Source organism: Trachurus japonicus, chromosome 23, assembly GCF_045865225.1.
Source record: "Trachurus japonicus isolate A0001 chromosome 23, Traja_1.0".
NCBI lineage: Eukaryota > Metazoa > Chordata > Actinopteri > Carangiformes > Carangidae > Trachurus > Trachurus japonicus.
In genome coordinates this window covers 24,602,008-24,623,991 of record NC_140929.1, presented here as the reverse complement: position 1 = coordinate 24,623,991, position 21,984 = coordinate 24,602,008, and the positions used below count along the sequence as shown (strand labels likewise).

The following is a 21,984-nucleotide window of genomic DNA, read 5'->3' as shown; positions in this document are numbered from 1 at the left end:
CAAATAGCCACTACGAGCCTACTGCAGCACCACGTTCTGCCAGTCCTTTACAGGTGCATCTCAATAAATTAGAATATCAAGGAAAAGTTTATTTAGGTCAGTAATTGAATGAATGAAATTGTTTATTTTGGTCACACTCAAAACCAACCATTTTGTGTGGACAATTTGGCCAGCACAAATACATAATTGCAACCATACATTTCACACACAACAAAAAATCATACAGTAACCGAAAAGGGAATAGGCTGAAGCACAAGGCTTTATTTGCCTATCCTATACACTCCATAAGATTAGATTACCTAGAATATCAGCAGTACAAAACAATAAGACGAAAAGAATCAATTCAAGAAGTGAAACTAATATTGATCCGTTACACACAGAATGAAACATTTCATGTCTTTATTTACTTCATTTCTTTTAATTGTAATAATTATGGATTACATTTAATGAAGGCCTAAAATTCAGTGTCTCAAAAAAATGTAATTTTACAAAAGAGTAATTTTTTTTTTTAAAGCATTTTTTAAAATGGAAATGTTGGCCTTTCGAAAAGTATGTCCAATATGCAGCATTCAATACTTGGAGCCATTTGACTTGAACTATTGGAAATGGACTTTTCCATGATATTCTAATGTATTGCGATGCACCTGTATATTGTTGGGCGTGCATTGTTATATTATAGAAGAGGATTTCAAACAGACTGGTAATTTAAAGAGGGCTCTCTCAAAACCTTTGTGTACAACAGGTGAATGTAAATCATTGAGTCTCATCACCTTTGCCTGCTTTTGTTGCCTGCATAATGCATGAAATGTAAAATGTGTGCATGGCATGTGCACATGCAAAGCGGGGTTTGGTCATGTGGCCGCGCTCGTTATCTGAATGTCCAAAATGAACAGTGTGTTTGTGATTGCCTGACCCACGCGTGCCCACAGGACGGCCTGCGACAGCACCGACTGCCAGTCGGAGGACGAGCAGAAGGAGGAGCCGGTGGCAGAGAGGAGGAGGTCCAGCCTCAGTGAGCTGGGCAACAAACTCACCTCCCTCATTCTGCCCCTTAAGACGTTAGTCCAACCAAATAGCCACCACTAGCCTACTGCAGCGCCGCATTCTGCCAGCAAAGCCAAGAGGCTGGCTACGTAGTGGGAGAGTTCACCATTTAGCTGTACTGAGGTTCCAGTAGCAAACAGCATATTTTCTGGTGTGAGATATTTTATTTTTATCTCATGCTTTCTTAATCATTTTGTGGTGTTGTATACTGCACTGCATTTCGTGGTATCTGTGACAGATCTAAATAATCAACAAATCTAAGTTAGACACAACTTTCAGGTCATGTGTCAAATATTTAATGAGCTAATTAAATCAAATCTTACACTTCAGTTTTTTTTTTTTTTGGGTGAGTATATGGAACCTCCTAAGTGATGAAACTCTTTCATAACATGGGTCTGTGCTGGACTAGCTTCCTCTTTGCTCCAGGGGCTCAGCAGCTTTTAATCATGTTTACAGAGCATTTCTACTGGAAGGGCCAGAAATGAACCTTTTCCTTCAAGCTGTTAACTGACTTGAGATCAGTGTATGTCAACCTGCCAAATCATGATGAAAGCTTTGCGATTCCATGCATGGATCTCAAGTTCTGCACACTAAGCCCAGTCCGGATGTTAACTGGGCTTAGTATTCTGTCACTTACTAACATCTTCAGCCAATCTAACAATTTGAAATACAAACTGCTACACTTTGGACGGTTTTCTATGATTTATGTGGGGCAACTTGAGTATTTTATGCAAGCAGATCATGTGTTGTCTTGAACTTTCCTCTCTTCTTTCCCTCCCTCCACATGGCTCAGGAGTCAGGATGAACTGTTTGTTATGCTGTAAGTGTGTGGGGAGGAGAATCCACAGCTCAAAGCGCTTGTGAATTCTGTCTCTGTGCAAAAAAAAACAAAAAACAATAAATGCATGCAAAAGGCCAATCACTCCTACTTTTACTACATATTCCAGGCCAAAAATCATCTTCTGCCTTTGCCTAATCAGTTGTGCAAATCCACCTACATGCCAACTGCCGTAAACTGTGCCGCTGACCGCTCTTTCATTATGCTGACGATGTGAATGCTTTTGCATCTTTGACACAGTTCGAGACAGGTGGTAAAATGTGCTTCATTAAACCCAACTAGACTCCATCAAGCTGCAGCTGATTCACCCTCTGCCATTCCCTGCATAAGTTACCACAAATGACCCACAGGTTGTAGCAGAAAGTGTTGTTTGTTAAGACACTGCTCTGTTTCACATCACAGTCTAACAATTTTTGGTAACTTATCCACTTGCTTTTTGTCTGATACCATTTATTTTCTTTGTCTGTGTCCAGCCAACTGACACATTTTTAACCATATTGTGTGTGTAACATTTTGTACTCTTCCCTTGCCCTCCTCCAGTCCAAGCCCCTCCTCCAGCCCCACATCCACAAACCCAGGAATGGCCCAGTCTCTGTCCCATGGCCTGACCTCTTCCCGGGCCGCCGCCGCAGCAGCTGTAGCCAGAGGTGGCCGGGGGCTCTGGCTTTGGTTAGCCATGGTGGTGGTGCTGGCAGGTACACTCAGTTTGTCAGAAGTATTTTTTTTAACACACATGGTTGGTATGTTTTTTAATCACGTGGATAAATCCAGAGTTTGAATTTGACAGCTGTGAGAATAAAAGGTAACACTTTACTTGAATAGGTATTCATAAGATTGACATAAAACTGTCATAACCATGACATGACAGCTGTCATAAACATCAATGAATACTTGTGACAGCTGTCGTTAAGTGTCATTTGGTAAGTTATGTCACTTTTAATGCAAAGTTGACATTGTTTGAGATGTTTTTGTTCTGACAACTTGACTTAAAGACAATTTAAACTGTCATAGCAGACCTAATTGCCAAACTTTAAAACTAATTTTTGCATAGAAGTCAATACATGGGATGGTAATATGCAGTTGTTTGTCATCCAGGCCTCCTGGCTCTGCTGGCCAGCCTGGTGATGCAGCCAGCAGTGGATGCTGCCCCTGTGGGGACAGGGGACTCGTGGATGACCATCCAGCAGCTGCTATGGCCCTACGCAGGGCTTCGCTACAACGGGCAGCCGCCAGTCTAGCCCCCTGTGACCCTGGATGGACAGCGTTATCGCCCATCAGCCTTCTGCAGAGATCATCCGTGCACTGGGGGGTGGTGATGAGGAATGGACAGTGCATCACTCCTCGGTGCAGACCATTTGGATGTTTTTAATGGTGCCTGAAGATTCCTAAGAAGATGAGACTCTTTGACAGCACTGGCCAGTCCTCAAGGGATAGTAAGCCCCTACGGAGGATTTTATACATCACATCACGTTTGCTAAAAAAAATTAGTTAGTCTGCTGTGTGAATGCATGTGTCTGTGTTTCAAGAGAAGAAGCAGTTACAGGTGGCGACAGCTAACGTTCTTCACAGTGGGCCGCTCTAAATTTTAACACATTATGATGCAGTTTTACTCAGCGCCCTGCCAACAGTCGACCTGGTCCCAACACAATACGTCAAATCAGGCTTGATTAGTCATCAGAGCAGAAGCAACACCGACCGGCCAGTCAGGTCGCAGCTTAATCAGAACGATAGCACTGACCCACCAAGTCCCTCAAGGGCCACAGCACAGTTTTCCATTGACAGAGATCATGGACGATGTGGCTTTTTAAACACATTTCATGCACTTGAGGACACGGGGAACTGCCAGCCTTTTACATGGAATATTTAATTCCTTTTAATCATTTCTTCTAGTCTATAAACACTGATAATTTTGATTTTAATTGTTTTTTTTTGTGTTTTTGAAATCTATATGAGTTTGTTAGTTTTGAGTGGGGAGATGTGAATATGTTTATTTTTGTTAAATTATAATTAAAGGGTTTTCTTTTTCCTTTTTTAAAATTTTCCTCTAAAAGTTCTTGCTGTGGTGGTCACCGTTTTCAACTTCATACACTTTTGTATGTTCCAAAGAAGATGCGTGAAACTTTGCACAAATAAAGTAGCCAATTCTACAGTAGAAGCTGCGTGTTCTTGTGTGCATCCAAACATTCATGCAGATGGTTAAAATGCATTTAATTAGTTTACAAAATTGCAACCAAGTGAGTTTGACACAGGCTTAAGAAAACATCAGGGGTCTGGTGGCACAGAGCAGACTCTGCACTGTGTCGATAAAGAGGTAACTGGACTCCCTGGTCCTCGCTGTGTCTTCAGAGCTCATGCTGTCCTGGAGAACGTGGATGAAGGTGGAGTGAAACTCACTGCCAGGATAATGATCTGGAGAGAAAGTTTCACTCTGCTCTGTAGTTTCCAGCTTCTGATTCCTCTGTGCGCCCAGGAGGTAGAGACTCCACGAGTCCTTGGGCACAGGGGCGAAGCCACAGTGCTCACACACCTGGCAGGGAAATGGTACAGGGAACAGTAAGTACTTAAATAATCTAAAGTCTATTTTTTATTTTTTATTTTGGGCCTGTCAACTTCACCATAGCCAGCAAGTTCACTTTTTGTAGTGATAACAGGTGCTCTGTGCTGGACCACACCTCTACTCTGTGTAGCACTTAACTTCCTTCTTCCTCATTCATTCTGAAAAGATTATTTATCTCTAAACTGCGTTGCCTGTGGGTGTGTAAATATCAAATCTTAATTCGTTGGAGGCACCCAGGTGGCGTGGTGCACTCCCAGCTGTGATGCAATCCTTGCCGACAAAACATTATTTGTCATGGTGCCAATGTGGAAGTGGTTTGGTATGGACATCTGCATGTATCTTTTTGGCTCCACACATGGGGAGACACATGACTGTGTTGCACCCTCCTCTGTCCAACACTCGTATCTATGCTTGAGCAAGAATACCTGCAGGACCAGATGCTCGGCTCCACATTTGGCATTCCACTTGCTCCATGAGAAAGCACAAGCAGAGGAGAAGAGGGCCATCTGTTCGTAGGCAGCATGCTCTGTGAGTGGGTCCTGTAGAGTAGATGAACCATACAGCAGATTTTATAAGCACAGAAATGTTGGACTGATGGATTACCATGACATTTACATCATACTCTTAGCTAGTCATCTTGTATTTAAAAATTTTGCCAGGAAGGTAAGGGTTAACATGCTAAATCCCACGTCCCATTGGCAGGATATGAATTCATGCCTGATAGGATGTTGCAAACACTACTTTGTACGGAAGAGGATTAGGGCCGCTGTGGAAAAAAAAGAATTTTTTTGTTGAAATTCTGACTTTAATCTCAGAATTATAAGAAAAAAGTCAGAATTTTGAGTTTAAAGTCAGAATTCACTTTTTTTTCCCACAGCGGCCCTAATCCTCATCCGTAAATTTGTCTATTCAACACAGCAAAAATAACCACATTATTATTATTATTAGTGTTTGCATCTTGTTTTTGTCTTTTTTCTAAAAGCTAACAGGTAGAAGGTGCAGACCTTGCCACAAGTGCTGACATATCTATCCGTGTACTCATTCACAAAGATGTTGATCCCCACGTTGAGCATGGCTCTCTGTAGGACGGAGCTGCTCATCCACTTTCCCAGGAGCTGAGAGAGGCCTTTCTCCCGTTCGGACCGCAACATACACTGGTCACCCTGTCGTTAATGAAATAACACAAACTTTATGATTTCAACTCTATTCCAACTTCCAAGAGAGGTGTTGATGTGCGTACAGTGGTTTCCTGTTTTCTACCTTGATGGTGATACTGAGGTCAAAGAGTGCTCCGTTGACGGTGAACACAGCCGAGTCGCGGCCCAGTGGTCTGAGCTCCCAGCTCTGGAAGGGAAAGTTGGCGTACGTTTCCTGCATCAGCACAAACGGTTGGAAAGAGGCCATCTTGAAGGAGATCTCAGCCTCTTCCTCCTCATAAGACGCATCAATGATACCGTCCATCCTCCACTGCTTACCTGGGATCCCGTTTTTTCACATATCATTTCATACACAATTCTGTTTTAGTGCTTCTCTTTGTTTGACTGAGTCTTTCTTACCGGCAGTATCCCAGCGAGCCACTTGGGGAGTTTCCAAAAAGACAACAGAGTCAGGCAGCTTCACAGACACTCCCACTGGGGGACATGAGAGGGCATCCTTGTCATCCGCATTTCTCTCCGTGGGGTATTGAAACACTTGTAGTCCCGTGTCCAACACCTATGGACGGCGAGATTTCAGAGATAAATTTAGAGGGTGGGCTGCAGAGACAGGTGAAAGCGGCCACTGAAACTCTTTTCTGATCACCTCTCTAATCTCCCAGCCACTGGCCTGGTGGGATTGTGGTGGGAGGCAGAATGCGTCGTAGTAGAAGACCCCACCCAGAGGTGTATACTGCATCAAGTCCACCCCCTGGACATGCTCACCACCATCCATCACTGATAGCTGCACTGAGGGAGATGTCAAGTCCCCTTCAGCTGGGAGAGAGAAAAAACACATGTCTCTTTAAACCTTTACTGAATAAACTGCTAAATAAACAAAATAAACATCCCTGAACGGGGTTCATGACATCTCCATGACTTGGCAGCAAGTTTCCATGTTTGGGATTTTCAAATTCCAAATTCCAGGGTTTTTTTTAAAACGTAGGAACCCTGCCTGAATCAGGATTTCAAAAGCATTCGTAACTTAGATTTATTACATGGTGTTGAGTCTATGCCAACAGAAACTTTGTCAGTCTGTTTGACTGACAGCAGGTTTGTGGTGTGGAGCATCAGGAAACATTCGATGTGGCATCTTACCACAGATCGCCTCCATCTGTGTCTCTATCTGACTCCTCTGGCCCTCAGAAGGCTGGAGACTGTTTTTCCTCGACTGCAGGCTGGTTGCACTCTGTGAGACACACACACACACACACACACACACACACACAATGAGACTGAAAACACCAACATTAAATGTAGGAACCTAGCATAGCCACTTCTTCTTTTTTTGTATTACCTTCCTCCCTTCCAACCCTTGGACAGACTGCACCTCCTCATCCAGCTTTTGCGGTTGCATCTTGTCATCCCTCACCTCTTCTTCGTCTTCTTTTCTCTCCCCCTGCTCAGGGAGATCTGCATCTGCTGGAACCTCTTCACCTCCTGCAAGAGATCTGGGAGGAAATACCAATGTTTCTTAATCACAGTGATAGGAATCTTAATAACAGCAGTATTGGTTCTGATGTCTGACCTGCAGCTCGGTGTGTGTATTTTCCGGTGAGTCATTCTGGCCAGCAAGGACAGGTGGTCATAGTGTGTGTGAAGAATCCTTACTCCGATACTGCTCACGGCCAACTGCTTGGGAAGCTGGAAGCCTAGACTGACCTCTTCAAAGTTTAATCTCTCAAACCTGGATGGACAGGTTAGACAGACTTTCTTTTTATTATAACCCATAGGGTAAGGTAAAGTAAGGTAAGGTAAACTTTATTTGTCCCTTAAGGGAAATTTGTCTTGGGCCCATAGTTCGGCCCAGTTGCATAGCAATACATTCAATGGACAAGGAGACAGGACATACAAGAAACATACAGTAGTAATCAGTTGTAGTCAGTGCTAGTACAATAAAATTGCATAACAGGACGTCATAAAAAAGAAAACTTACTGTAATAAATAAAAATAAAACAACTTACTGTAATAAATAAGACCATAGTAAGAATGTCATCATAAAAAACCTACTGTAATAATAAAACCATATAAGACCATAATACAACCATAGTCCAACCCTGGAAGATCAGTGCAACAAAGCAATAGCAACAAAAGGAAATAGAATATATTATAATACATAGAATATATTAAGAGATGTTTCTACAACACAGACCTTGGATTCTTCTTGAGGTTGGCCCACAGACACAGTGTAATATTGTCATCCTTCACCACAGTCTGCATGTTGCCTGTTTCAGTGTCAATGCTCTCACTAGCTCTCTGTAACCAGGGTGACACAAAACAGAAAACAAGAGTTATGGTTCCAAAAACCATATTACACGCGCCGGTTTTGCAATACTGCCTCACATCTTGCGAAATCGACAACCTGCATACATCACAATAAATCACCAATGTTTACATACGGCTTCCCCATGCTGTGCAATGCATACTTGACAGTGTGAGCGCAATTATAATCTGTACCTTGAGGATCTCCTCAGTGGTGAGGAGGTGTTTAAAGTGGATCAGCTCCATCAAATTTATGAGCGCCTCCTGGTACTTCTGGCCCTCTTGTGGATCTGTAACATCTCTGAGCAGAGCCTCCAGCTCCCGAACCAGCTATAAAGGACATAATGTACTTTATTTTATATTTTGTATCATTAGAATTCATTTGCAAATATTACATTTCTAAGACTGCTTCACTCCCAACACCCTAGTTTTAATAACATGCTTCATAGAAGGATTAAATGAACATTTTCTCATTTTGGTCTTGTTTTCAGTTGTAAGGAACAAACAGTGAGGTGAGTTTACCTTTTTATTTCTGTGATCATGAAGTGGCAAGACACATACACACACACACATAAAATACAGACCCGCAGAGTGATGTCACACTTCTTGAGCACAGATGTGATGTTGACGTCGCTGTCATCTCTCCATAAACTGATGTATGTGTTAATATCCTGCTGTACTGCTGGGTCAGGAATACCATCACAACGCATGTACCTCTCCCACTGCACACAAAAAATAAACTGTATGTTAATGTCAGTCACAGGAAATCAGTTGCACTGGTAACAGTACATGTGTCAGACATCCAGTTTCTTTTAAACCTCCTTCTCTCTAAATAACTCACAGACAGAAACACACACCTTTGCTTTCTCCTCAGCATCAGCTTTCCATTTGGTTGCTGAATTATGATTATCCTCCAGCAGATGGCGCAATTCATCCAGCTCATCATCTCTGCGCTCTCTGTCCTGTCAGCAGAAGACATCCTTGAGCACTGCTACAACAGTATCCCCATTCAAGACAACCATCACTACAGGACTTGTTTTGAAAGGGGAAAGACTCAGGCTAAGATATAAATGAACATGACTAACGTGATATATTCCACAGGGAATATAATATTTTACCTTTAATTCTAGCTTTTCCAGCTCCTTCTCCTTCCTCTCTCTTTCTAGCCTTTCCTGTTCCTCTCTCTCTGCCTGTAGTCGAGCTTCCTCTGTAATGCAAAGCACATGATGTATACAGTACCTCAACACGTGTCCTAAATCTGTAACAAACACAAGACTTTTTTTTTTTTTAATTTATAGAATGAATAGGGGGAAAAATCTCTGGCAGATTTACCTTCCTCTCGCAGCCTCCTTTCCTCCTCCTCTTGCTGCTGCTTTGCCTTCTGGGCCTTGGATAGTTTACCTCCTTTCTTCAAACAAGCCAGACATTATAAATTATTAGAAGTTCACAGTTTGACAGTTCATTTGTCTATCCATATTCGCTTGTAAATTAGTGGACTGCTAAGGTGGGTATATAGCCTACTGAATGGGTGAGGTGGATGAGGACGGTGATGTACCCTGCTGATCTACCCCTGCATTTTGATAGACTTTGATCTTTGACTTTAAATGTGATTGATCTGTCTCTAGAGAATGTGGTGTCTTCCTTTTGCTCATACCTTTCCTTTCTTGGGCGGCTATCACACTCACAGGAGAAAACATGGAGAGAGGATTAAAGAACAACATGCTTCCGGTAAGGTTAGTGTGGAAATAAAGGAAAGATGAAACTAAAAACACTTTCTGCTACGTTAAGTACAGCTAATCGCAGCCCTGTGCTCACTACTTGATGTATCTTTAGCGTTATCACTATAAATTTTATAGCAATTGAACTATTACCTATAATTGAGTTAAACCCTACCTTAAGATTTTAAAAACGTTTTAAAGTCAAAAGGAGGCGTTTTATTCGAATAAAATTGTTAAAAACTCACCATACTGAAGTTTACCAAAAGCTAGCGTCCCGGTAACCATAGAAACATGAGCGCATGCGTAGTCCTCTGTTTTTATTTACGACAGAAGACGGGACGATTTACGACTGTGTTTACTACTGGGCTTGCTTGTCCACTGTGGGTAAGGGAAGGACAAAGTGAAACAGGAGACGTCTCTTCGGTAAAGTTGGACTGAACAGACCCAACAGAATAACACGTGTAAATATGAACACACTATATAAAGTTGTTTGCAGTGGTTTGTGAAGGACGTAGCTTGTGCTAAAGGCTAACTAACGAGCTAACTGGCTAATTCTATTGTTAGCACTGCCACCTCTGTTGTTCGTCGAACTCTGCTGCGGTTGATCTGACAATTTTATGTCGTTTTTCTGTTGTTTCAGGGGCGTGGAAGCCCAGCTCGTCTCTGACATGGCCAACCCTTTAAGGGGTGAGGTTATCAAACTCTACAAAAATGTAAGTGAATCGACACTTGAATACGTTGCATTGGACTACCCATATCTGACGTGTAAACTACACAGCAAAGATTATGCTTTTCGTAAAACATGGGAACCCTTCCTGTCATATTGGTTTGAATATTTCAAATATTTCTCTCTGATCAAGTGGATGTATCATGCATGGCAATGTGCCGTTAATTTATTTTACTTTGTGTATGTGTGTCATGTGCATCTAGTTAACTAGTATATTGTTTGTGTACTACCTTGTTTGTTTTCTTTGTGTGGGAGGTGACTCCTGAATCTCTCACCTGTATAAATCTGAATTTTAATATGTATGTGAGCCAAATGTATGTTTGTTTGCTCTTGTTTTATCTCTTAAAAATGTAATATACATATATTTTTAAAAAAAACAAGTGGATCAGCTTTTCAGGCTGCACTTGAAAATAAGAATTTTGTTCTTAATTTGCTTGCCTGGGTAAATAAAGGTTAAATAAAATAAATAAACTCGCTGCATACTGTGTTGATATTGTGTTAAACTGTGGTTGTCCTCCTCCTGAAGCTGCTGTACCTTGGCCGAGAGTACCCACAGGGATCAGCGTACTTCAGAGAGCGACTCAAGTCAGCCTTCATGAAGAATAAAGACGTGACAGACCCTGAGAAGATCAAGAAGCTGGTGGCCCGGGGCGACTTTGTCATCAAGGAGCTCGAAGCTCTCTATTTCCTCAGGAAATATCGAGCTATGAAGAAGAGGTATTATGAGCCAGAGAATCATTAGACATAAACACAAATTGTCTTTGTGAAATGAAAACGGGCAACGGGAACAAAGAGTCAAGGAACAGTCAGTGTAAATAATATTTACCACACATTACACTGCAGAATTGACAAGCTGCCCAACAGTTGCTCTTATATTAAATTATATTTGCCTCATAAGGGAAATGGAAAGTCCATTTGGAATATGTGCCAGAAAGTGACGTTAATGTAGCTGTTACAGGATGTGCATTGTGTTTTCTTAATTCACAAGTTGCACTTTTTAATCTCAAATATTGTATGTACTGTACAGTGTGTATGTTTGGTGATATCACAGTTTTTTCCCCAAGAAAAGTTTGGTCCATTGCCAGATAGTCTAGTCTAAACCAACATTTCATCATGTCAGTTATTTCATAAAAATTTAACATTTCACATATTTGGATCATGAATCTTGCCTATATGTTCTAGCTAAACAATAAAGATACAGTCATCCACCTGATCTGTGATAAACTGTAGAAGCTGACTGACTGAATCACATTGTCAAATGTATTTTGTATTTCAGTGTACATATATATATTTGTAAATACGTGGTCAATTTTTTTTGAAGAGCGAATGTACATGACCATGTATCTCTGCACTATTAGATAGAATTCAAAACAAAACTGTACAGATGCTTTAAAACAGTGATATCTGCTGTCAAAATAAAGATTATAAAGTCACAAAAAGTTTCCTTATTGATTTAACTTCTCTTGTGATAAACAGAAAGGTAAAGAAAATTAACTTTTCATGTGAAATAAAAAAACAAACAAACATATCTTTTACATTTCTAGTTGCACATCAAACAATTCTGCTGTGAGAGCCAAACTTTAGGATTCCATCTGCTGCTTCTAACCTACAGCTGTTCCTTTTGAAAATATCAGCATTATTAAAGCCCAACACATGACAAGTAACTATTGGCATTGTTGTAAGCAAGACATTCACATTTTCCCAGTGAAGTGTGTGACATTCACACAGTCAACAAAGAGCATTGGGGCACTTGAAAAGTTTGCACTGCACTGCTGACCTCTAGTGCTCAGAGTTGGTGTAACATACGCTTACACAAATGGTTGAATTTATGATGATTTCCAGTCATATACAGATATATGTCTGGGAATCATCCCAACTTCCAGTCAAAGAGTCAAAAATATTTCCCCCCAACATTTCAATGTAGATAAAGAGGAAATCTTATCCCACTAATGGATGATTTCCTCATTTAAAGAAAAAAAAAAGAATTCAACAACCTCAGCTGTGTTGGCCAGCACTACAGGGGCTGACATGTAGCTGGCACTCAGGGGCAGGGGGACAGGCAGAGCTGTCCTTGTTAGAGAGCCCCTGGAGCTTCACAAGCCCCTGTTCACCCAAGCATAGTGGACTGCAACTCCAGTCACATCCAGTATGTGAGCAAACACCACAGCTACTAGACAGTCCTGTAACATTTTGCAGGAAGTTGGACCAAAACTTAAAATTAACTGTGAGTCTTTCCACAAAATATGTTCTCACTTAACAATGACAAACAGTAAAACAGCCTTGAAACCTTTAATCCCCTTCAGTATAGACTGTGTGTTTGTATATGTCCTTGTCTCAGCAGACAGATATGAAGTGAACAAACTGAAAGGAGGCTTCACACTGGTCACTTCACTTCACGCGCACACACACACACACACACACACACACACACACACACACACACACACACACACACACACACACACACACACACACACACACACACACACACACACACACACATTTGATACTCATTGTCTATACAAGGTATGAATATATGAATCTATAAATTTCACATGTGAAGTAATTTCAGGAAGAGAGGAAAACTCATTTCTGAACAACCAATATCTCCCATTGAACAAAAACAAACATTGTTGTAGGAATATCTGACATACAGATTCAAATGTAAAACGCTAGTCTTCTTCAAGACCTGGACACCCTTCTTTAAATATGCTGGTAAAAGACTTACAAATATTGTTTCAAAGGGAATGGTCGACTGCAGTGCTGACAATTGGCAAGATGACATCTTTCCATTTGCTTGGTGATCAATTGTCATTTATTTATTGCTCATATTTTGTGTTGTGAAATTTTGTGAAAGATTTCAAATATTTTGATTTATGAAAATTTGTATCCTTTTTCCACTTATTTCTCTAAAAATGGTTAGCGGTTGCATCACTGTCAATTGAAATGGACTGAGCGCTCCTGTGTCTTGATTTCTATGGCCACTGTTTGTTTGTTTGTTTGTTTGTAATGTGTTCAATTTGTATGTTTATGGAAAAACCATAATAAAAACATTATTTTAAAAAAAACAAAAAACAAACATTGTACAGATATACATTTTTAAAACAGTGACGTGACGCCTGATTTTTTATCTGGTACATAATCTCAACATTTTCATGAATATGATCTAAACGTGTGACGCAAAAAAAACAAATCCAGAAAAGTTCTTTCATTTCATGTGGAGATGTTGGTTTGTGTTGGGTCCATTTCAGTGTCACAGAAAGCAGGATTAGCGTTGCCAAATCCCGTCTCTCTGTCTTTGGTCAGGTCGAGTTTTCCTGTTCGTCTCATGACCTTCAGAGATGAAGAACACAGTGCAGGTGTCAGCAGCTGTTATTAGGCTGCAGCTTTTGATCTTAGCCCACTGCAGTACTTACCCTGTCTTTGAAAAACTTGATTAGGTAGTAAATAGTTGTGTCTTCTTTCATTAGTGTAAGCCTTGATTCCACATTCAGCAAGCAGCCTCCTGAAATCAACATTAAGGACATACTGAAACTACTTGAAGCTCACTGCAAATCAACAAACAACTCTGATTTCCACAACCAAAGTACACTTGAATGTTATTTACCTGTGAACAGACTGACTATCAGCCCCACACTGATCGTGATTATGGTTCCAATGGGACTGAAGTAAAGGTAGGACAGAGCATACCAGTTATCTGCCAGCTCAGGCCTGATGGTGCAAGAAAATAGTGCAAAGGGAGTGAGATCTTGTACATACAGACAAAACTACTTTTTAATTTCCCCCATGAATATTGTGTATGATTGGACTCTAAAGCAGAGACTTACATGAGTAAGACAGACTCATTGAGGGTTGTATAATAGGATTTATAAAACGGAAAGGTGAAATCCGGCGATCTGATTGGTTGTTAACCGTGGTATATTGAGCATATACCACGGCTACTATTCTAAAGCCTTATCACAGCGTAAGCTATCACTCCGCGTCAGGCACGTATGACTGGTATGAATGGAAGTTGTTGTCATGTATCCATGACAACGGACTGTTGCAGTCCGTAGCCCAAGACAGCTGATGTTTTTACGATGTTAAAAAACGGACTAAAGTAGTTGAATTCACATGTTTAAGGTTAACTTTCACCTCCGGGGAGGGTTAACAATGGTAGAGGGGATTGAGCAGTGACTTTCATCTGAAAAAAAGCGGAGGAAAAGACGAGATGCAGAGCTAACTAGGAGCTAACGTCTGGAGAGGTGGGACTATTTTTTTCACAGTGAGGCTATTTTATTGGATAATATGTATTTCTGGTTGAATAAAACTACATGAAATTGATTGCGTATCCCTCTTTCATATTACCTTTATTGGTAACCGTTTTATAAAAGCAATATATCACTCCAGTCCGTGGTATATGCTCATTATACCACTCTAAGGGGGTTGTCGTCCCTCCGCTTCGCGTCGGGCCGAACAACGCCCCTTATTTATGATATACATATAAAGCCCAAAAGTCACTATCTGATTTCTCAATACCACACAAACTCAATACCTACATATAACATCTTTACTTGACATCACATTGTTCTAACTGGAATACCCTTACCTGTTGTTAAGTTTGTGTACTGGGGCTTTGGTGATGGACTGTAATTGTGTTGGCAGAACGGGGGTGGTGGTCCAGTTGAGGCTTTCTGTTGCGGTGAAGTTACAGCCCTGAGTGGTCAGTGGCAGAGGGCGCGTCAGCTCGGGTAGGGGTGGGTACACCTGGGCTCCGATTCCCACCCACAGGGACACCACCAAGCCTGACACGATACCTGACAAAGCTCCCTGGAAAGCATTTTAAGTTAACATGTACTTTTTTAGAGGTTCGTGAAATTGAACAACACAATGAAGGTGTCAAATGTCATCACAATGTTGGATTAATGTCCAGTTAAAAGAAGTCAGACTAACTTACTTTGGAATTGGCAAATGGACAAAGAATACCCAATGTGAACAGGCCAAGTAAAGGACCTCCAATGATCCCAAATATGCTGATGGCAGCCTGCATAAAGACACATACATCACTTAAAGGGATAGTTCACCCAAAATTCAAATTTCACTCATTATCTACCCATCCTCATGTCGACTAAGAGCTGTGAGAATTTTCAGAGTCCTCCGTGGCTTCTCTGAGTTACGGGGAGGGGGGGTCCGCGCAGCAGTATTTGTCCATATAATGGTCGTCAATGGATACCAACTTTCTTCGTCCAAAAAGTCACACCAAAAAACATCCAAATACCTCCATACTGCTCGTCTGTAATGTCTGTCTTGTGTTGAAGCCCCGACATGAGAAATTGTTCCAAAAGAAATTAAATAAGTCTATATTTTAAGCTTGTTTGTAGCGGAAGCTCCCAGTGTCTCAGTTCACTGCTCTTCCTGTGTCAGTGCAAATACATTACATAAACATTACAGACGAGCAGTATGGAGGTATTTGGATGTTTTTTGGTGTGTCTTTTTGGACGAAGAAAGTTGGTATCCATTGACAACCATTATATGGACAAATACTGCTGTGCGGACCCCCCCGTATCTCAGAGAAGGGACGGATAACTGAAAATTCTCACAGCTCTTAGTCGACATGAGGCTGAGTAGATAATGAGTGAAATTTGAATTTGGCAAGGTCTCCATCAAAAGCCTATGAAACTTTGTACATTCAACAGTTCTATTGTGAAACACATGTGGAACAGGTCCACTCTACCTGCAAGATCCCTCCCATGAGTGAAGCCACTCCAGCCATTCCGATGCACAAAGCTCCATATACGAAACCTAAACACACACAGATTTCAATCCATAATCACCACCTAATTTTATTAGCCTGTAATAGACCAGACAGTCAGCTGAAATATTGTACACAATAAGACCGTTTCACACACTCAGGCCTTTAGAGGTCCAGGACAGGTGTTTCTCAGACATGTTAGTGTACGGTTTGATCAGGTCCTCCACCGTCACTGCAGCCAGTGCATTGATGCTGGAAGACACTGTGCTGGGGAAACAAACACAATTTACTCATTATATACACAAAAATACAACCTATATGCTACACTGTAACGCTGAAATAATCTTAATGTTAAGTACTGTATTAACCTTAGAGATCCACTGTATGCTGCTGCAACAAACAGTCCAGGAAGGCCAGGATAGCCTCCCAAGATGTCCATCACCAAGTACGGCATCAGCTACAGAGGACAAGTGACAGTGGATTAAAGACATCAGGAGGATCCAAGTCTCACAGTCCATCTATACATAAACTTTCCTAGTGTGTCAAAAAAAAGGTCAATCAATCAACCTCTTATCTTGGTGTCTTACATATAAAATGAACACCTGGCTCATTATCTGTAAAAATATCCAACAGAATCAAACCACTGATTGCAGTAACAGGTCTGTTATGTCTTTCTCCATCACACCTGGTCAGTAGCAGAAACCAGACCAGCTGTCCATGGGTCACAGTTCTTATAGACCGAGTAGAGGCACATTCCTGCAAAAACTGAGCATAGCAAGATGGTCCACAGGCCTAACAGGTTGATGTATAGAGATCTGGATGAGAGGGGGGGGGGGGGGGGGTGTAAGAGATTCAACAAATGGAAAAGCACTGGGACAAACATACAAAAGCATTAGAAGCATCTTTTGTGTCACATCCTATTGTGTGTTCTGCTAAATGTACACCCCCCCTGTAAAACACAACTCACACTCTGGCATGAGTGATGCTCTTGCAGGAGATGTATCTCTGAACCTGGGCCTGGTTGATGCCATAGATACTGACCCAAACGAATGCCCCTCCCACTGTTACGGTCCAAAAAGTGTGTCTTCTCAGAGGGTTGGTGTCAAAGCTGGTGGAACGGGAAAACACAGCAGTTATTGCCAGATATTATTCACCACTATCCAAGATCAGGGACTGGATCAGCATTCACAAAGTTTTATTCCTTAAAAGAACACGAAGGTCTCCGTCAATACAATGGTCTGGACTCACACAGAACAAAACTAATGGTATATTTAGGTGGTCTTTGCCAACATCTGCAAAGTTACTTACACCTTTAGTCTGCTCCAAAATCAAATAAAAAGATCTTGTGTTGCTTGGATGTATTTGGCAGAACATTTTAAAATTGGACAGTTTATGATGAGATCATAATATGAATATTTATTGTAGGCTTGCAGATTTATTCTCTGATTTCTAAACTACACAGTTTGGGATTTAAATTTCTCAGCACCATGGAGAGAGACAGGCAACATGAAGGGTTTGAATGTTTCACTCAAAGAGAGTGCGCTAGTTTAGAAGATCACAATGTTCACATTTATTCTTATGAGGGACTGTATGAGATGTACATGCATGTACTGTAGATGCAGTATGATATGCCTATTGTAGTACAATAAAAGTAATAATAGAACAATATACTGCTCCCCCTTACAGAAAAACCACATGAACTTCACATGCGATTCACATGCAATTTTGCACATGGGAATCATGTTATTTGCACATGGGAAACATGTGGTTTTGGCCCAATTTTATTGTGAATCACAGGTTAATTCCCATTTGAACCCATTTTCCACATGTGGTAACATGTTTTACACATGTGTTTTTTCTACATAGTTTAAGAGTTTAAACCTCTTCCCACTACAGCAACTTATTCAATTTGTTTCATCATACTTACTCCCAAAAGTTGAGTCTTCCCCCTTGTTCTGAATCTGAGATGATGGGGAGGACTCCACCTTGTATGACCACAGACCTGATGATGACAGACAGGAAGCCTGCCAGCATGACACCAAGCTGGAGGAGAACATTTAAACATGGTTAAGGTTTCCTTTGTTCCAGAGATGGTTATACTAATTTCACCTTACAACAAGCCAACAGGCCAAAAGAAACAGTGGTATACAATATTATCACGTGTACGGTGTACACCATACATGACATATATGCAGTTTAATTGACTTGGACTTGTGTATGGCTAATACCATACAAACCTCTAAAAAGAAAAGTTATCTTATTCATTCTGAAGCCTACCTGAAAGACATCAGTCCACACCACCGCCTTCAGACCACCCTGTAACCATGTCAACCACAAACAGGTGCTGTGTCAGCTGTACATCAAAATCTATTCCATGCTGTCAATACTTCCATTTTATTTATGCGCATAACAGAAATCAGTAGAGGAGATTTGGTAACGTACCATTGTGCAGTAAAAGGTACACACAACACCTGTGGAGATGACTGCACCCCACAGATCCATCCCAGTCACTGCAGAGGGAGAGAGGCTTTAAGACAGTGGTCACTCAAGTCAACCATGCACAACCAAGCAGCTTTAAGTGTCCTCATGTAGGTATGTGACCTTAACCTGAAACCAACATACCTTGGTTCAAAGCTAGAGCTGGGGCATAGATGACGATTCCAGTGTAGAGAATCTGCAACAAAGAGGGATTTAATCCCATCATAAATAACCCTCAGCAAAGTGTCGGATTTGTGGTTTGACCCACGAAAGTCAAAGCTCTGTAATTATGTGTTGACTGGCTTCTTACTCACTGTCTGCACAATGAAGAGCAACGTTCCCAGCAGACGGGTAACTCTGTTGAAACGTAGCTCCAGGTACTTGGCAGAGACATGCAACAAAAACAGAAAATAACGGAGATATAAAATGTTAATAATAACATCATCTGACTCTGCTCTGACCAATTCTTTTCAAACTCATCCAACCTCACCTTTAGCTAACTCAGTGTCAACATACATATCTATAATAGTCTACAACAAGGACGTGCTCTATGGTGTTTCAAAATCAGTTTTACACTTCTCACACCAACCTTTTATTTGACAACAGCGGTCAAATATCTGGGTCACTTTCTTTCATGGTTTACAGGAAAGCAAAATATTTTACTGATTTCATGCCTTTATGAATAGAGTTAAAGTAGAATATAACCACTGCATTGCACAACCACACCAGCATGACACAAAACTAAATAAATGACTGACATAATCAGAAAACCAAAGCACACTCACCTCATACGTGCTGGTGACAGCAAGTCTGTAAAAGACTGGAAGAAAGACCTCAGATGTGACCACTATGGTAATTACATAGGAGAGACCATAAAATCCAATACTGGCTCCATAGCGGTACACCTGGGGGCCGAGAATATGAATTATACATATTTTCTATATGATTTTTGTCCAAAAAAGACTGTAGGAACTTATTCATTTGAGCATGATAAAGTGGCAAGGTGGAGAAAATGCTGTTTAAGCCACAGAAGTTCAAATATGTCGATCCACCTCACTTCAGGAAACACTGGAGAAATGAAATCACAGATTGTTCAGTGAAAGTGCATAGTGAGATTTTATATAAAAAGATTTATTGCCTGGTTAAGTGATTTTGGTTTACTGAAACATCAGGCTTATACCTACTTCTCTGAGTTACAAATCAGTAACAATAACCCACAATTTCTTTTTGACACCTCACTTAGAGGTGTCAAAAAGAAATTGTGGTAGAGCAGTCTTTTCCTAATGGGCTCCTCTACTCTGGAACATCCTTCCTGCTGACATTAGAGCAGCTGACTCCATTAAGACTTTCAAATCCAAACTGAAAACATATTTTTACACTTTAACTTTCAGTTATTTTACTGTAACAACTCAGGCCCTGTAGGCTACCAGTTACCATCCTACCACTGGCCTATGTCTCAATAAAACAGTTAAACTCAGAACAGACAGTTTAGTCAATGTTCGTCCAAGTCATTTCTAGACCTGCTCTATTTGAAAAGTGCCTTGAGATAACGTTTTTTTGTGAGTTGGCACTTTATGAATGAAAATAGATTTGACTTGATATAGTCTTGTATTTGATATCAACAACTTGATATCAAATAGCCTAGAGATCAGAGCCACAGAAAACAAACAAACATATTTGAATTTTGTGTCTCTGTCATTATGTCTCTGATTCACACCATGAACTAAGTCAGCCAACCAAAAGAGTGTCATGTGTTGTAAAATACATCCTGCAGGCTGAACCAGACACAAAATTACATTTTCATGCATTCAGATTCATTTTGGCTCCTGGGAATCTTACCTCAGCTGGATTTGACAGGACTGTGATGGCTGACATGAAACTGGCGGTCAGGGACAGGGAGACAGGCAGAGCCGTCAGTCTGCGGCCCCCCATTAGGAAGTCCCCGGAGCTTCTCTGGCCCCTGTCTGCCCAGGCGTAGTAGACCCCGACAGCAGCGGACACCATCAGCATGAAAGCAAAAACCACATAGTCTGCTGCCACAAAGGAGCCAGCAACCAGAGCTTCCCCTGACATTTTAGTATAGGTCGGAGCAAAAACTAGAAATAAAACTTTTCAGGAAGTTACTCAAACTGTTCCATGTGTGTACTCAGAAACAGACAGTCCTCTGTGGGTAAGTGGAGGTCCTGGCACATCACCTTCTCAGTCAGCACTTTGGCAATAGCAGGACTAGAGACCGAAACCTTTTACCTGTGTGGTGTGTGGGTGTGTAAGTGTATATAGCCCGTGTGTGTGTGTGTGTGTGTGTGAGAGAGAGAGAGAGAGAGAGGGGGGGGGGGGGGGGGAGTTGGTGGGAGAGACAGACAGAGGAGAGAGCTTTCCCGGCAGGTGTTGTGAAGTCATCAGGATAGAATGAATTGTTCACCTGTCAGGAAAAAACACCAACATCAGTTCTTCACATACACACATGCACACACGCATGCACACACACACACAGTGGTATTCACTTTTGAACTCTAATTTGGTCAAATTGACCTGGGACATTTGGAACTGTGAGTGCAGAATTAAAGATATGTGAATAAGCAAGTAGCCTATAATAACTTCTTAATTTCACATTCCTCATTTCCGGGAGCATAGATTACATGTGCTATTAATATTTTGGTACACTGTGTTGTCAGTGGAGTTTTCAATGGTGCCAACCTGAGTTTGGTACCAACCCCGAGGACAACATATGGAGTGAATGGTCTTTTCATATAGATTGTAAAGGTATTTATAATGGTTACTATTGACAGCTGAAATGCAATTTAAATTGATACATTTTTCATACTTTTGTGAAATGTAGCCTATGTAGTGCCCGAAAAAAAAAATCCATAGCCTATTTGATCTAAAAACTGTTAGAAACATATAGGCCTATCTTTTGCTCCTTAAACACACATAGTGAACTACAGTGATATTATAAAGAACATGGTGTATAACGAATTGCATTAATGATGAGAGTGTATCGATGTGGCACTGACATGCAGACACACTGAAATGATGCCATTAATATTATTACAGAATTTTCTGCCAACAGTTTTATTCAACAACTGGTGCTGGTTTGACTACAGTGAAGTTTTCAGCAAAAAGCTTGTTCATGGTGTTGAAGCAAAGTTGTAGGTAAGTCTGTTCCAGAAAAACAAAGTAAACTAACTTCATGTCGGGAAAAAATGAACGAGCTTGAACTGAGGTGAGTCTTTCTTTGCTAGTGGTCACATGTTGTGTTTGTTTAGAGTAGCTGGTTCAGTGCTAAGGAAAATAACTTATAGGCTAGCTATCCTTGTTTTATTAAAAACAAAACAAAAAACAAAACAAATATATATATATATATATATTTGCGGGCGCCTTTTTATTTTAATGGTTTGGCTACACGGCCCCAGAACTGAGAATAACGCGACGCTTC

The 21,984-nt window shown here is 41.0% G+C and overlaps 4 protein-coding genes across 11 annotated transcripts in view; 2 read left to right on the top strand and 2 right to left on the bottom strand.

Annotated features, from left to right (window-relative positions):
• irag2 (inositol 1,4,5-triphosphate receptor associated 2) overlaps positions 1 to 4,037 on the top strand; it is a 31,018-nt gene extending 26,981 nt beyond the window's left edge. For 4 of the 7 annotated variants that reach the window (XM_085768785.1, XM_085768783.1, XM_085768784.1 and 1 more), the window contains 2 exons: positions 2,423 to 2,577; positions 2,978 to 4,037. In XM_085768785.1, the coding sequence (XP_085624911.1) occupies positions 2,423 to 2,577; positions 2,978 to 3,120 (298 nt within the window). In that variant the 3' untranslated portion in view covers positions 3,121 to 4,037. Of the gene's footprint in view, positions 1 to 929; positions 1,059 to 1,837; positions 1,865 to 2,422; positions 2,578 to 2,977 lie in introns of all 7 variants that reach the window. The other 3 variants (XM_085768779.1, XM_085768780.1, XM_085768778.1) reach the window with 2 other exon arrangements.
• Positions 4,038 to 4,073: 36 nt separating this feature from the next.
• Positions 4,074 to 9,928, bottom strand: dnai7 (dynein axonemal intermediate chain 7). The gene is given in 19 exon segments (XM_085768797.1): positions 4,074 to 4,409; positions 4,865 to 4,978; positions 5,444 to 5,602; positions 5,700 to 5,914; positions 5,996 to 6,152; positions 6,240 to 6,409; positions 6,731 to 6,821; positions 6,930 to 7,083; positions 7,161 to 7,319; positions 7,785 to 7,888; positions 8,090 to 8,224; positions 8,479 to 8,616; positions 8,752 to 8,856; positions 9,013 to 9,101; positions 9,227 to 9,302; positions 9,450 to 9,458; positions 9,549 to 9,566; positions 9,858 to 9,880; positions 9,883 to 9,928. Coding segments are annotated over 19 exon segments (2,223 nt in total). The 5' UTR covers positions 9,914 to 9,928; the 3' UTR covers positions 4,074 to 4,133.
• A 12-nt stretch (positions 9,929 to 9,940) lies between these two features.
• lyrm5a (LYR motif containing 5a) lies at positions 9,941 to 11,526 on the top strand. Of its 2 annotated transcripts, none has more exons than XM_085768795.1 (3): positions 9,941 to 10,073; positions 10,253 to 10,325; positions 10,866 to 11,526. In XM_085768795.1, the coding sequence occupies exons 2-3, from the start codon at positions 10,281 to 10,283 to the stop codon at positions 11,079 to 11,081; spliced, it is 261 nt and encodes an 86-aa protein (XP_085624921.1). In that variant the 5' UTR covers positions 9,941 to 10,073; positions 10,253 to 10,280; the 3' UTR covers positions 11,082 to 11,526. The 2 variants fall into 2 exon arrangements, with proteins under 2 accessions (XP_085624921.1, XP_085624922.1); XM_085768796.1 differs by having other exon boundaries at positions 9,945 to 10,035.
• Positions 11,527 to 13,527: 2,001 nt separating this feature from the next.
• Positions 13,528 to 20,753, bottom strand: slc5a8 (solute carrier family 5 member 8). The gene is made up of 17 exons (XM_085768789.1): positions 20,388 to 20,753; positions 19,334 to 19,453; positions 18,863 to 18,928; positions 18,693 to 18,744; positions 18,513 to 18,580; positions 18,348 to 18,386; positions 17,998 to 18,113; positions 17,038 to 17,178; positions 16,756 to 16,885; positions 16,439 to 16,527; positions 16,228 to 16,337; positions 16,053 to 16,120; positions 15,276 to 15,362; positions 14,928 to 15,148; positions 13,947 to 14,050; positions 13,756 to 13,844; positions 13,528 to 13,672 (listed from the first exon to the last, which is right to left on the bottom strand). Exons 1-17 carry the CDS (start codon positions 20,619 to 20,621, stop codon positions 13,553 to 13,555), a joined length of 1,854 nt encoding a protein of 617 aa, XP_085624915.1. The 5' UTR covers positions 20,622 to 20,753; the 3' UTR covers positions 13,528 to 13,552.
• Positions 20,754 to 21,984: the final 1,231 nt, after the last annotated feature.